The 15,481-nt window shown below is 40.0% G+C and overlaps 2 protein-coding genes across 2 annotated transcripts; both read left to right on the top strand.

Annotated features, from left to right (window-relative positions):
* Window positions 1-394: 394 nt before the first annotated feature.
* Window positions 395-3,301, top strand: ddx59 (DEAD (Asp-Glu-Ala-Asp) box polypeptide 59). The gene is made up of 7 exons (XM_079575346.1): window positions 395-1,261; window positions 1,364-1,546; window positions 1,628-1,717; window positions 1,925-2,176; window positions 2,537-2,689; window positions 2,796-2,924; window positions 2,999-3,301. The coding sequence occupies exons 1-7, from the start codon at window positions 491-493 to the stop codon at window positions 3,245-3,247; spliced, it is 1,827 nt and encodes a 608-aa protein (XP_079431472.1). The 5' UTR covers window positions 395-490; the 3' UTR covers window positions 3,248-3,301.
* An 861-nt stretch (window positions 3,302-4,162) lies between these two features.
* Window positions 4,163-15,469, top strand: kif14 (kinesin family member 14; the record flags this gene model as incomplete). Its single annotated transcript, XM_079575292.1, has 29 exons — window positions 4,163-5,163; window positions 5,258-5,512; window positions 5,610-5,697; window positions 5,844-5,942; window positions 6,051-6,103; window positions 6,203-6,233; window positions 6,367-6,474; window positions 6,560-6,676; window positions 6,930-7,048; window positions 7,116-7,288; window positions 8,118-8,265; window positions 8,730-8,793; window positions 8,865-9,049; window positions 9,122-9,224; window positions 9,307-9,464; window positions 9,555-9,702; window positions 9,775-9,921; window positions 10,060-10,192; window positions 10,252-10,345; window positions 10,421-10,547; window positions 10,846-10,940; window positions 11,622-11,722; window positions 11,824-12,054; window positions 12,130-12,317; window positions 12,817-12,963; window positions 13,092-13,214; window positions 13,984-14,058; window positions 14,599-14,743; window positions 14,896-15,469. 29 exons carry the CDS (start codon window positions 4,163-4,165, stop codon window positions 15,243-15,245), a joined length of 4,806 nt encoding a protein of 1,601 aa, XP_079431418.1. The 3' UTR covers window positions 15,246-15,469.
* Between the last annotated feature and the right edge of the window lie 12 nt (window positions 15,470-15,481).

Genomic DNA, 15,481 nt, shown 5'->3' with positions numbered 1-15,481 from the left:
GGAAATACGACACCTCTATTCACATTTTGACAACAAATATGATGAATGTACTATAAATAAATAAATATAATAGTTGCATGTACATAGAGCCTCGCTTCGTAATTTCAATACGTTAAACACTGTTGGAAGCTATCGTATTATAACGTGTTATATATCACTAAAGTCTAAAAAGAAGCGAATGAGAATAATGAGTATCAAATAATAAGATCAATTGCCCCGCCATTAGCATAAACTGTAAGTCAAGCAAAGTCAAACCATCACTAACAAAGGGGCTATAAGATGTACTATAAATGATTAATATTTGTGAAGGCAAGGCGGTGCAGGTAACAGCTGATCGCTTACGGACTACAATTCCCTATCAGTAGACCTACGTCATCAGTGTGCGCCACTGTTTGTGAGGATTTGGCAGAGTTGACGACGATGCTTTGCAGCCATAGCCCCAAATTAATGTATTAATTCAAGCTTTCAAGCGGATACTGAGTGATACAAAATGTTTATGCCTAGATCTGTCAAAGTGAAACGACCCGGTGAGTGTTCAAACGTTGTTTTAGAGAAGAAAAGTAAGGGAGCTGAAGAGGAAGGGACTACAGACACCTCAGGTACACATGTTCAAAGTGATGAAGCTTGTGACCAAGAGGTACAGGTTGAAGCCAAGCAGAAGTCTTGGTTGCAAGATACAGACGACGACGAGGACGAACCTGTGAAGTCATTCAAGAAGAGCCAGAGGTGGCCAGAGCCCGGGGAACCTGTTTGTGTCATATGTGGTCGCTATGGGGAGTATATCTGCGACAGTACTGACAATGATGTTTGCAGCCTTGAATGCAAAGCCAATCATTTGGCTAAAATGGGAATGGGAACTGGGGGAGATGTCTTTAATCGTGAATTTAGAGAGGAGAAGACATGTCACAATCAGCCTGTTAGCAATGCTGGGACTGCAGGTGCCTCTGAGCCTGAATATTCATACAAGGAAGACCTATTCATATCAGGCCTGACTGAGGAACAGGTAAAGCGTATACACCAGGAGCTGGGCATCAGTACCAAGGGACGAGATGTCATGAGGCCAGTAGTTGAATTTGAGCACTGCCACTTCCCCGTGACTCTTGCTGCCAACCTGAAGAAGGCTGGCTATGAGATTCCAACGCCAATCCAAATGCAGATGGTGCCTGTAGGTCTCAATGGCAGAGATGTTATTGCAACTGCTGACACGGGATCTGGGAAGACTGTGGCCTTCCTGCTACCTGTGATAATGAAGGGACTCAAGGTACATGCTACATTTTACTCACAAATTTGTATAATAGAGACTATGATGTAGTCTGTAATACTCGATCCGTTCTGAATGTTCATGACTTGGATTATGTTTCAGAAAAAAAAACATTCTGCAAGTAGTCCTGTGGCTCTAATTCTGACCCCCACCAGGGAGTTGGCCATTCAAATTGAGAAACAAACTAAAGAACTGGTATTCGGTCTCCCAAACATGAGGACTGCCCTGCTGGTTGGTGGTATGCCACTCCCTCCACAGCTCCATCGCCTGAAAAGTACTATCAAGGTACAGTATTCAGCTCCGCATCAGGCAGACATGAGATTTTACTCAATTAAAACCCTTTTAAATGACATTGTGTGTTTTTAGATTGCCATAGCAACCCCAGGAAGACTAATTGAGATTATCAAGCAAAAAGCAGTGATGCTGGACACAGTGGACATTATCGTTGTTGACGAAGTAATCACTCTGAATTAAATAAAGACCAGACACACACAAACAAAAATAGTGCAAAGGATTGTTTTAGCTGACTTACAGATGTCTATAAATATTTTACACCATATGTTATGTATGACACATATTATTATCATCATTACATAACATTTACAATGTAGTCAGTCAGTATTTGATAAGTGTTCACAGAGCATGTTTTTTTTTTTTTTTTAGGTTGATACTATGTTGAAAATGGGATTTCAACAGCAGGTGCTGGAGGTCTTGGAGCATGTCCCTAAGCATCATCAAACTCTTTTAGTATCAGCTACTATTCCAACAGGGACAGAAGAGCTTGCTACAAGACTGGTTCAAGACCCCATTCAAATTTCAGTTGGGGAGAAAAACCAACCCTGTGCCAATGTCAGACAGATATTATTGTGGGTAGAGGAACCTTCCAAGAAGAAGAAGCTATTTGACATTCTTCATGTGAGTAGTTCTTATCTTAATATAATTAATGTGTTATTAGTTACTCAGTTGTGTTGTTGTTTTTTTGCCTTGTTTTTGTATAGTCCAATATCTTGCTCAACAGCAATTCCCCACAGGGAATGCACACATAGTAGATTTGACCAAACCGAAACAGTTTGGAAATCAGCAATGGCACAAAAATGTACAAAATGTATTTTATTTAGACCACACTTTATATTTGCAGTAAAATGTTTAAGTGCTACAAAACAACAGAAAAATGTGCAACAAATAAGTGGTTTTCTGATTTTTTTTTTATATAGCTAGTTGTGGTGTAACTTTTATACGTGTTATTATATATCTCATTTATATATTATCTTTTAGGACGGTAAACTGTACCAACCTCCAGTTGTGGTATTTGTTGACTGTAAACTGGGAGCAGATCTCCTGTGTGAGGCTGTGTCCAAGGTGGCGGGATTAAAGGCTGTAGCAATCCATTCTGACAAGACCCAATGGGAGCGCAACCGCATCATTCGGGTGAGGAGGAAAGTTTTTACAGCATGTGCAGTTTAAGTATGCTATCAACCTAGTTGCTGGTAAATAAACAACATGCACATGGCCGTTGACTTTAATTGTGTTCCAGGGTCTTTTGGATGGAGACTTTGAGGTCGTTGTCAGCACTGGTGTATTAGGCAGAGGATTGGACTTGGTGAATGTCAGAGTTGTGGTTAATTTTGATATGCCAAATACAATGGATGAGTATGTACATCAGGTACGTTCTGCACCGCTTTCTATTTTTATATTATTGGATGAAAAAGTCTTTATTTTCATGTTTTACTCCCTCAGGTGGGACGAGCGGGTCGGCTTGGCCACAGGGGCACAGCTATAACATTTCTTAATAACAACAACAAACGACTTTTTCTGGAAGTAGTGAATAGAGTCAAACCCACTGGTTCAATTCTTCCTCCTCAGCTGCTTAATTCTCCACATCTTCATGAACAGCAAAGAAGAGCAAAACAGAAAGCAGGGTCTGATGACAAATTGGTGACGCAGAACAATATTATAGACATTATAAAGAAGCATAAAAAAAAGTAAAATAAAAGTGTGTTTGATAAACAGTCTGTCATTTGTAATTTGTAACTAATAAAATCTGGCTTGTGCCATTACATGTTTCATATGTTTGTGACTTTGTGCGTCATGTGTGTTTGGGTGCCAGCACTCCATCCTACACCTAGCATAGGGCAGTTGTGAAGATGATCAGCGCTGCGTTCCCCTCCATTTCAGGACATTTACTGTATACTTGACCCATCTCACCCATGATTCTGAGGCATTACACAGTCTCTTCATTCTTCAGTGGCTAGATCCAGCCTTTCCTGTACTCCTTCCCCCTGGTTTCACCTGCAGTCACAAACTGATTATATGATGGATATTTGGCCTGAATCAGGACTAAAAAAGGCATGTTGGAATAAAGCAGGTACACAGATACCAGGGAGCTTACCCCCTTTCCACCAAAGGTTTGAGATAAATACAGCTTCTCTGTGAATTGACAAAAATACATTCTATAAATAATATATTATAAAGATGACTTTTAAGTGAATGTTCTTGTTGCCTTGTAAATGGATGAATCCATTATCCAGGTTTATGTCGCCCTCTCGCGGTTTTGTAATTTTCCAAGCCTACACGCTGACGTAAAGACTGTTACAATTTCAACCAATCACCGGCGAGTTTTCAGACTGGTTTGAAAACTCGGCGGGCGAAGGCGGAAGTGAGGAGCAGAATATAAACAAGCAGCTTTGTGTTTTGGTCTCGTACCGCAAGTCTATTTATATAGCTTTTTAAATAGTTTTTAACTGTATTTTTTGTTTCGGGGTATGTATATGAAGCTCCTTTACTTGCGTATGAAACACAATTTGTTGGAAAAGCCACAAAAGAGAATGCCGTTAATTGCAGGAGGATCGCTAACTAACTTGTTGTAAAGGCTGTTTTGTGGTTTTTAAGACGGATTACACAATGTCGCTTTTTAGTGTCCAAGCAAGAAAACATACGGTCTATTATGATCATCTTCTGTCAGCTGGAAGATCAATAACCCGAGATGAAACCTTAAAAGACTCTATTAACTCTAGAACTCTGGATCCTGAGAACAACGATGTTTCCAAAACATCAGAAAGGCAAGTGAACAAAACATATGTCGTCTCTGCTGCGCTGTCAAAAAGCGGAAATGGGCAGCAGACTCCTTATCGTGGTCGTTTGACACTACAGAGGAGATCGAGACGGAAAACCGGGAGTGAACGCACATTCGCGGTGGAAAACAACCAGAGCTGCACACCGGTAGTGGAGAAAAGACTGACACTGCAGAGAAGAACCAGGACGCCCTCGTCTATGGACAAGAGTGCAACTCGTGGGGCGAGGTTGAGTACCCAAACCCCAGCATCTAAAATGTTGACGGAGCCAAACGGCAGAACAGCCGCTTTGCTCCGCTCTGTGAGTTTGAAAGAAACCGCGAAAAGCAATGGAAGAAAAAGTGGTGGCCGTAAATATCCTGTGGACGCACGAGCGAAGTTCGCAAATGGATCCGCGCCGTTGTTATCAGCTGTTAAACATTTAGAAGACGACTCCAAAAGTTTTAAAACTCCCACCAGGAAGACTCCGTTTGAGAAAATAGCTGCCAAGAGAGACGTGTTTGAAAAGCTTGCAGCAAAGGAAGCCCCTAAACAACCACATGTCAGAACTACAACTCTGGAAAGGTCTAAGTCAAGGGTGCAGCAAACTGAGAGTTCAAAACCTGTTCCAAATCCCAGAGTGAGCAAAGTCACAAACTCTGTGGCCAGTCTAAGCACCACAACTTCACATCTAAGTGGAGACACCGCCAGGACAAGCACATCTACTCCTGCTCCAACTGCACTGCAACAGCCCCTGTCCCGGCCTAGTGAGGTGGTCAACCAGCCAGACACACTAAAGATGGAAAACAGTGCTGTGACTGTTGCAGTTCGACTCCGCCCTTTCAATGCCAGGTTAGTACTGTGCTCCAGCTGCATTGATGTTTCATTGAAAATTCACGCTTTGTATCAAATATTGTACATTCAAGTGTCCCTTCCCTTGTTTTAGGGAGAAGACAGAGAAAGCTCAGGCGGTCATTTTTATGAAAGACCAAGAGACTGTTGTCCACCATCCAGTCACAAAGCAAAGCTACACCTTTACATATGACTTTTCCTTTTGCTCAGTGGATTGTAGTGACTCTGTCTTTGCCAGCCAGCAGACAATTTATGAGACCTTAGCCAAACCCCTCCTGAACCGGGCCTTCGAAGGGTACAACACCAGCCTCTTTGCCTATGGCCAAACTGGCTCCGGAAAGTCTTACACGTGAGTTTCCTATTAAAAAAAACAAACAAAAACAGATAGCCTTTTATCATCATGTTATTTTTCAATGGGTGTGTGTGTTTATCAATTATTTCTGTAGAATGATGGGATTTGGAGATGAGGCAGGCATAATTCCAAGATTCTGTGAAGACATGTTTTCTCAGTTGACCTCTATGCAAAGTGAAAAGGTATTTTAACTCTTTGCTTTTAAAAAAAAAAAAAAAAAAAATTCGGTAAATGTTTCGATTTTGCTTTTGTTAGAGAAGAAAATATTGTTTTGTTTTAGTGCTGCACAATATGAGAAAAAAAAATTGCTGTGTGACTCTTCCATCAGGTGAACTGTCACGTACAAATGAGCTACTTTGAAGTGTACAATGAGAAGATTCATGACCTGCTCATTACGAGGGACCATCCCAATCAAAGGCTGCTGCCGGTGAGTGCAAAATATTGTCAATTATGGGCAGAATTTGTATCTGCGATCATGCCATTATATTTACTGCTACAGTTTTGAGTCATGATGCTCTTTTGTTTTTTTTTCCAGTTGAGAGTCCGAGAACATCCAGTACATGGTCCTTATGTTGAAGAGCTTTCTGCGTAAGTAAACATTTTAAAATCGGAATAAAAAAAAAAAAGAATAAGATTGAACAGACAACAAGCAAAGCCTGTGAGATGACCTTATAACTTTTGTTACAGAAATGTCGTGTGCTGTTATGATGACATTCAGGTGAGTTGAATAGTAAAAAAATAAAAAATCAATCTTTACAAACAAATTGATTCATGATAAAAAAAAAAAAAGTCCAGTACCAAACCAGACTGGCACTTTATGTTTATTTGTCTTGATTTCTTGTCATGTCTAGAGTTGGTTACAGCTGGGTAATAGGCAAAGAGCTACAGCTGCCACAGGGATGAATGACAAGAGCTCCAGGTCCCACTCGGTCTTCACCTTAGTTATGACCCAGACCAAAGTATGACTTCCACTTTTACTTTTCAATATGTTTCATTCAAATCTGTTTGTTAGACATTCTTGTTAAATGTCTGATTTTTCTACAGACGGAGCTGGTTGAAGGGGAGGAGCATGACCACAGCATCACCAGTAAGATAAACCTGATAGATCTGGCTGGCAGTGAACGCTGTAACTCTGCAAAGACCAGTGGAGACAGGCTCAAGGTAGATCTTCTTTCATGACACTCTTTAATGATTTTAGAACCGTATGTAATTTTATTATGTGGGACTATGTCTCCGAGCTGGCCTGGTGTCGCCTTGGGGTCCCCCCAGAACAGCTGGAGGAAGTGTGTGTGGATCAGGAAGTTTGGGCATCTCTGCTGAGACTGCTGCCCCCGCGACCCGACCTCGGATAAAGCGGAAGAAAATGGATGGAAAAATGGCTGTAATTTTATTGTTTTTTGTTGTTATTTTATAGGAAGGTGCTAGCATCAACAAGTCCCTTTTAACTCTTGGAAAGGTCATATCCGCACTCTCTGAGCAGGCTTTGAGCAGAAAGAAGGTCTTCATACCATACAGAGAGTCTATACTTACATGGTTAGAGTGAAATACATTTGAAACATGTTTGTGTCAGAACCATTTAACATGCTAACATTGACTTTAGGCTGTTAAAAGAAAGTCTGGGCGGTAACTCCAAGACGGCCATGATTGCCACGCTCAGCCCAGCTGCTTGTAATGTGGAAGAAAGCCTCAGCACCCTGCGTTATGCTCAGCAGGCTCGCACTATCATTAATGTGGCCAAGGTCAATGAGGATACCAACGCCAAACTCATCAGAGGTATGGACCCAATACGTCATAGCAAACCAGTAATATCAGAGTGGTACAAGAAACACTTAAGCAAAACCTTTGTTTCCAAGTACCTTGAAAAGTTTAGCTCTTACATTCTCTGTATAGAATAAACCTCTTAGGTGAGATTCTTTGTTACATAAAATATGCTGCTTTTTGGAATTTACAAAGTGCAAAAGTTGTTTCGGCAAGGCTATCCATTTAAACATTCAAGAGAGATCTTTAACACTTTCAAGCAACCAAATTCCATCTCCTAGTCTCCTTGTTTCTAGGCAGTGCTTGCTCTTACATCCACTGCTCATCTGTCCTTTCGATTAAACCGTAGGCTTTTCTTGAGATCCTGTTTTTGTGATATTAGTCTGGCTGGATGGAAGGGACATTTTTACTATACTTTAATCTTTGTTTAAGGCACAGCGTACAGAGACATTAAGCTCATGCAGACAGTGGTGGTTTACAATGACTAATTTCTGTCAGTTGTTCCCGGTTAGAGACAATGATTTGTCAATAACAATCAGTAAACAATGTTCTAAACCTCCCCTGTGCATTCAATCCACTTTACAGTCACAGTCCTTGACAATCAGACAGTACCACATGCACTACATGGTTTATATTGTTCATGACATAATAGAAACGCCATTCACTGCATTTCAGTTGTCTGAAATGCATCATGAATAAAAGTTGTGTGCTTGTTTCATATTGTAACACTAGGGGGAGCACTTGTCTCTATATTCTGTAAGTGAACTTGTTGGTGAAATCCCCTCTATGTTTTAACATCTTTATAAATGTGTTTATTTTTAATGACTACTTGATTATTTTTCAGAACTAAAGGCAGAGGTGGAGAAGCTACGAGCGGCCCAAATGAGTGCGCAAGGCATCGAACCTGAGAGGGTCAGACTATATCAGCAGGAGATTGTGGCCCTAACCAATAAACTCTGCCAACAAGAGAGAGAAATGGTTGAGGCTAATAGGTAAGTAATGAAGCCCCTCATCTAGGTACTTTATAGCGTAACAATCTGTATACCCAAGCCAAGTGGACTCGGTGCACTTACTGGTTGTAGGCCATTGTATATAGAAACCCATGGGGATCTATGGGCTTTCTTGTTGGGCAGTTGACAGCTGGAAAAAAAATCCTTCTGACTTACTGACACTCAGATGAGCGTGACAAGCTTCTCGGATGAGAGGGAAACCCAATTGTAAACTCCAGTTGATGACTTAAAACCACACTACAATAGATAACTCATGGAAAACTGAGAGCCTACACAAAAATCCTCCTTTTTGTATTTAGTATTTATTTAAAATGAGGGTAATAGCTAATCTACTGAAGTTAGGCGTATCAAATCAAATGTATTTGTATAGCACATTTAAAAACAACTATTGTTGACCAAAGCCTTTTTGTTTATAACTTACTGTATTGTTTTCTTTAATTGTCAAGGGCATGGAGACAAAAACTCGAAGAAGCAGAAATCCGTAAACGTGAAGAGACCAAGCAGTTGGAGGTTCATTTCAAAAGTCAATTATGTAAACTTTAACTCCAGTACGTGGTACATTTTTGAAATTTTGTTTTCAGAAACCTGGTGTTACATTCAAAGTAGACAATAGTCTTCCGAATTTGGTGAACCTAAATGAGGATCCACAGCTGTCTGAGATGCTTTTATACATGATCAAAGAAGGTCGAACAACCGTGGGGAAACTGAAATCTGATTCCACCCATGATATTCAGCTGACAGGAGCCCTGATTGCTGATCAACACTGGTAAAAAAAAAAAAACTATTATATTGTTTTTATTACTTCTGGTTATCGCTACAATTAACTTTTTTTCTCCAGTGTCATAAACAACATGCAAGGTGTTGTAAGCATTATACCTATGGACAATGCCAAGACCTTTGTCAACGGTAATCTCATCTCTGAATCCGCTGTTCTCCACCATGTAAGCCACATTCCCTCCTCCTTCACAGCTGTCATCATACGTGATTATATTTAATAATGCTTTGTGGATGTGCCGTTTCCAGGGTGACCGGATGATTTTGGGAGGGGACCACTACTTCCGATTTAATCATCCAGCAGAGGTTGCGTCAGGGAAACGGGTTTCTTGCTGGACAGGTGCAGGCGATGGGCATAAAGATTTTGAATTTGCAAAAAATGAATTGCTTGAGGCCCAAAGAGTACAGTGAGTAAAATATACAAATAGTTTAAATATCTGCACCACACATTCAAATATGTACGTATACTACTTGAATATCACTTGTTCTTATATCAGACTGGAAGCTGAAATTGAGGAAGCCAATTTAAAGGCTAAAAAGGAGATGATGCAGGGAATACAAATGGCAAAAGAGGTGGCCCAAAAAGAATTGTTTGACCAAAGGGCACTTTATGAAGATCGGATCCGAGCGCTACAAAGAGAGCTGGTGCGCAAACATAAATTAAATTGCTGTGCAAATGATATTTTGTACAGATACTTTTACAAACCTGTTTTTTAGCATGCTGAAAATGAGCGCAAGCATCAACAGAAGCTGGACCAGCAGAAGGTGGCTAACCAGATGCAAGAACTCCAAACGGCCAAGTTGGAGTTGGAGCAGGAGGTTAACACCCAGAGGAGACGCCTTCGGCTGCACATGGAGACCCAGGTCACACTTGGCACACAGGAAATCTTAACATCTGCTCCCACGGAAAATGCTTAACTCTTTAGATGCCTGCTGTTTATTTCCTTCTGCCTTGCGGGTGTTTCTTAAGTTTGTAATTATTTTTTTACCCTATAACTTCAGGCAATGGAGGAACATCGTGTCTCTCAAAACAAGATCGTGGAAGCCCTGGAGGCGGAGAAGAAGAAAATCAGTAGAGAGCTGGAGGAAATACAAAAGAGAAAAGCTTTAAGGGAAAACCAAAGCATTAAAAACGGTAAGTTTGCTAATTAGCCTATGTTGAAAATTATGTTTGTAAACATTGTTGTTTTGTAGCTTCTCCAAAATGGGATGCAATGAAGCTGTCCTTAATGATTGAAGAAGCCAATAAGATAAGTGGAAAGCTGAGGAAACGTACAGTTTTCAGCAGGTGAAATGAGTCTGTAAAAAAGGCAATACAAACAAATGTAATTGACACTCACAAACTTCATCTCTTCTGCTTCAGGCATGAAAGCTCGGAGAATGATCAGCTGCTTCAAGTTCGGGTACAAAACACAAAGCTTGGCATCTCCACATTTTGGAGCCTGGAAAAATTTCAAAACAACATGGCTGTCATGAGAGAGCTTGAACAGGTTTGTCTCTCTGTACATTATTGCTAAAAGGGCATTGTTTTAACTTTTGTCCTGAAAGAGATTCTTTCAACTTCATATTTATATATATATATATCTTAAGTTTAACACTGAACTTATTGTGAACATGGAAAGTTCTGGTGCCATGCTCTCTGGATCAGTGTCCCAAGGGTTGAAATTATTAACTACTCAAAATGCATTAGTTGAGTAGGTTGTCTAATGGAGACTCTACTAGACTTTGTTTTCGCATAATGTGTATTAAATATGCCTTGTCATCTCAGCAGTATTTTAATCTCTTTAGGAGGATTCCAAAGATGACAATGTGTTTTATGACCCTGATGACGAGTGGGAGCAAGATATATCGGCCTCCTCCACCTCCTCTTTCTCACGCCGCAAGTAAATTTCCATGATTTACTCCTGATCATTAATTTAAAAGTACTTTTTTTATAAGGTTTTTTAAATGGTCATTCCAACATGCAAAAACAATGTCAAACAAAGTTTGTCTCTCCTATCTCTCTCTCTCTCTTTTTTTTCTTTTGAGTAGTTTTTCATTTACAGTAACTAAAGAGAACAGGGCAGTTGGTCTTCCGTCCAAGTACTAACCAGGACAAACAGTATCCCTCTCAAAATAAAGTTTTGATCTCAATGCGCAATGATGTAAAAAACCTGAAAAATATAAATCTGAAGTATGAATTTGTTAAAAGATTTTAGAGTTCAAGTATCAAGTTCAAGTTTGTTTTTTCATCGTATGTGTTAAGTACAAGTACCAAATGCAATGAAAAGAGTTTTGCCCTGGCACTTTCTGATGGGACTAAAACTAACAACAGCAAGAGAGCCTCTGAAATTGATTGGTTCAAACGTTTTCTTTTGTTGAAATTATTTTTTATAACTATTGTGTCTCTAGGGTTTAGCTTAAATGCCTTGATAGAATCTTTTGTTGGTGACCCTCTTTTTGTCTAGGTAAAATTAAACATTAAACATAGCTTGTGTGGCTTCCTCACTCAAGTAGGGCGTGCTGTCAAGTATTTTAAAATAGGAGAACCTTTCTTACACATTTTCCTTTTATTTGATCTCAAGGAGTAGAAGCCTGTTAAAAAGCAGGAGAATCTCTGGTAAACTTTATGAAATCAGAGTTCATCCAATCCAAAGTCTTCATAACGGCACCTCTCAATCTTCTGGTAAATATAAATATACATACAACTCATTGTAATGTGATGTATTCCCGCTTGCCTGTATGTTTTTTTTATTTCATTTACTTTGTTTTCTTGTTTTATTCCAGAGTTAATGGGTGGTCCCAAACCTCCATCCACTTCACCAAGTTCAACGGACTCTGCTGTACCAGGAATCTGCAAGGAGCTGATCGGGCAGTCGGTCGCTCTCCTTCGCAGTTCGAATGCCACAGAAGAGAGTATGGTAGATAGACTGGTCTCTGATCTGTACCTAGTTTTCACTGCAGTCCAAACCATCTCTGACTTGTATGATTGCCTGGATGAGGACAGCCAAGAAAATGGTGAGACTATAATATTATGTTGTATGTTGTTGTGCTTTGTTGCAATATCTAACTCATTCTGGTGTTCTCCAACAGTATTCACATTTAATCCGGTTGCCCAAAGTTGGATAGTCAAGACTGCTATAGCTATGGAGAATGCGGTGTTTGTCACAGTGCAGTGGTTGGCGGCAGTTAAACCCACCTCAGGCCTGCTCTACACAATTGCAGAAGAACTTAAAAGCCAAGTGAAAAAAATGGGAGGATTATTTCAGCTTCTCATACAGGTAAAACATCAGATATACCGTAGCCCATTACAGGCAACCGACTTGCATAATATACTTTTGCTTTTCAAGGCACTTACCATCGATATATTAGTCAAAAACAGTTGGAAACAGATTTTCAATTGAGTGCAGTTTGGGCATGGGGATGGCTAATCAAAATGCGGAGGATTGATTGACTGGTCTTTGCTTTGAGCTGTTTGAGCTCTGTCTATGGAAATAGCCAAGCAAGGGGAATTCTCAACCTTGAGCCCCAAACAGCACATGAATATATGGAGAATAAATCTAGATTCCTTCCCAGCCACAGCACCTAAACACACAGATTTGGTTCCTGATTTTTACTCTTGCACTATGTGTAGCATTTTAATGTGACATGGCTCAACACTCAAACATGCAGACTATGTTAGGAAAAAATACTTGTGATTCATATAAATTATGCTAACCTGTTTGTCAGTTTGTGCGGACTTGATGCTGCATGAAAACGAGATCTTCTTTTCATGTGCAGGGTTGTGAGTCTGAGATAACGTCAATGGTGACAGAGGCACGGAGGAAGACCAGCCAGTGCCTGAATGCAGCTTTGATTGTTATTTGCCACCTGGCGGCAGTGACGGGCATGCCTCTGAACACTTCCTCTGCCCATGCAACTGGCAAGGTAACGTAGATGCTGCTTTTGCATCTCTGCTGAGAAGGATAACCACTTCCCTTCCATTTACATCATTTGACAGAATCTCTAAATATTGTTTTGAACATATATATTTACATGTATATTCTTTATTTTAGCCTTCTATTATCACGTCTCTGCTGAAAGGAACCAGTAAAGGATTTCACTCCCTCTTAGAGGAGAGCCTCAACATCACCAAAGAAATGCTGAGAGAGGCCCAGTTGGCGTATCCACGAAATCCGGTAGGACTAGGCTCAGTGGTTAGGGTTTTAATCCACAGATCCAGAGGCCAGTGGCTCAATATCTGCTCTGACCAGTGCATGCTGTCGTAACCTAAGAGGAGACACTTCATCCACCTTACCCTAAACATGAACACTATGCACGAATGACCTTTCTAAGTGGTGTATTACTGGTGGTTAGAAAAAGCAGCTACATTTCCATAACTCTATCCCTTGGCAGCTGCGGCTACATAGCTTTTCACCATTTGTAGCGCAATGCAAATCCAAATTCAAACCTTTATGATTTGCTTTTGAGTTTTGACACTGTCATTGTCTTGTTTTTGAAGGATTTTTTGACCAGTAGACTTCATTTGACAGGTCAGCACAGGGTGAAAGGGGATGAAAAGTGGGGGTATACAGAAGCAAATTGTCGGCAGCCTTAACCACTAGACCAGTGGTTAAAATATCAAGATCAACAAATGAGATATCAACAAATATCAAGATATCAACAAATGAGGACTAAACCAGGTGTAAAAAGGGCCCAAAATAAAGCAGAAATGAAACACAAATTAAATGTATGAAATCTAAAGTTGCAAATGGAGTGTGAAACATGTACCACAGTTTGAGAACGATCAGCTTTTTTCTTTTTTTTCTTTTTACCGCTGCAGCATTTAAAATACAGTGCATAATTACAGTATGTGCTCATGATGTACAGGATCTGTGATTTCAATATGATTAACAGATGTTGAAAGTTTTCTTCTATTTCTACTTACCGTTGACTTTCTGTGTGCAGGAACTTCAAGACCTTAAATCAAAGACTCTTGACTTGGCCCGTGCTCTGCAGAACTATATGCTTTATCATATTGCTGTAAGTTTTGTCAAACGTATTCTTCATCTTGCCCATCAACAATTTAAGTGTGGGTGGCAAACTGAATCTACAACCTTGTGAGCTAGAGTTGATTGACAAAAAGGGTTGTTGACTTAAAAAATGTGAACTCTGCAGCCCTGTTATAAAATGCTTTTTATCTGTTGTTCGCTTAATGCCTTGGCCTATAGGTTTATCTAACTGATTTTTTTGAGTTTAGGTCAATACATTTATAAGTGTTATGTGTTAAGTGTTATGTGCGCTAAGAGGGTTGATCACATTTTATCTTTGCACCACACTCTGATCTTTTGTTACCAACGACTTACAGTAACACATTGCTACGCAGTGCTTTTTATTTGAGTAGATCTCAACCTTCAGGGCCGTCTGTTTCTTTCCAAACTATATAGTGGTGAACTAGACCAAAAGTTTATAGACATCATGATGGAGTTTAAATTCTTTGTACCAAATTCTTTATATTTATAGTTAAAAGTGGTGATTGACCTCAGCAGTGCTGAATTTCTCATTCAATTTTGATTATGACAGGAAATACAGAAGGATGATAAAGGGGAGTTGGGAGAAGAGGCTTCCACTTCATGTTGTCAGAAACTGAGGACTGCAGTGACCCAGCTGTACCAACTAAACCAAGTTATTGGCCAGTTGAATTCGTCCGTATCTACTTCCCTTCGAGGTATTGATTTCAAATGTTGGCATGTATATTTCAACAGCTATATCGCACGGCATACCATTGTCCCTTCTATTTTCTATTAATTTATCTACAGTTTTACACTGCTATTGGTGTAAGTAAGTGTGTTTCAAATTTAAAAGACGTCTTATTTTTAGGGAGAGACACTGATGTGACCCTTGGAAGCCAAAGAGACCTCATCTCGTCTTCAGCCAAGAGGGCCAAAGAGCTCATGGCCGGCCTCTTTGAGGACAGAGGAGCAGTCTGGTCTGCTACATCTCCAAATGCCTTGCGTGATCATATTCTCTCTGCCCTCTACTCTCTCTCATCTTGGCCACAGCACACAGCAGAAGAGGGGGACTTGGACACTTCAGAGAGGACTTCAGAAAATGATGCCTCATTCAAAGATAGTGCCAAGACGCACAGTACAGTTAGAAACAGAGTTTATAGTAAAGTAGTTTATGCTTTGCCTTCAGGTGGTCAAGTTGGCAGTCCTCGGTGGGTGTAATGTTTATTTATTATGTTTTAAAATCACGTTTCACTGAAAAAATGATCGAACTTCTGTATTTTTTAGGGGTACACACATTCTTTCCATGTCTGAGTGATATGTTTTAACCTTTTTTAGTTTGTACTTTGTTTTATGCCATGTATATATTGCCCAGTGCCTAATATGTATTAATTAAGGTACGGTATTTTAATCCCACGTGTGGCTGTACAATTTCTTTTAAGGCAAAGGGACTAATG

Source organism: Gobius niger (assembly GCF_951799975.1).
Source record: "Gobius niger genome assembly, chromosome: 17".
Taxonomy (NCBI): Eukaryota; Metazoa; Chordata; class Actinopteri; order Gobiiformes; family Gobiidae; genus Gobius; species Gobius niger.
This window is presented reverse-complemented; position numbering and strand designations above follow the sequence as displayed.

Bases quoted from the DNA above. Each gene is read 5' to 3' on its own strand.
- ddx59 (XM_079575346.1), top strand. From the start codon at position 491: ATGTTTATGCCTAGATCTGTCAAAGTGAAACGACCCGGTGAGTGTTCA. The intron at 1,718-1,924 runs GTAATCACTCTG...TTTTTTTTTTAG, and splicing joins ACATTATCGTTGTTGACGAA to GTTGATACTATGTTGAAAAT. The intron at 2,177-2,536 runs GTGAGTAGTTCT...ATTATCTTTTAG, and splicing joins AGCTATTTGACATTCTTCAT to GACGGTAAACTGTACCAACC.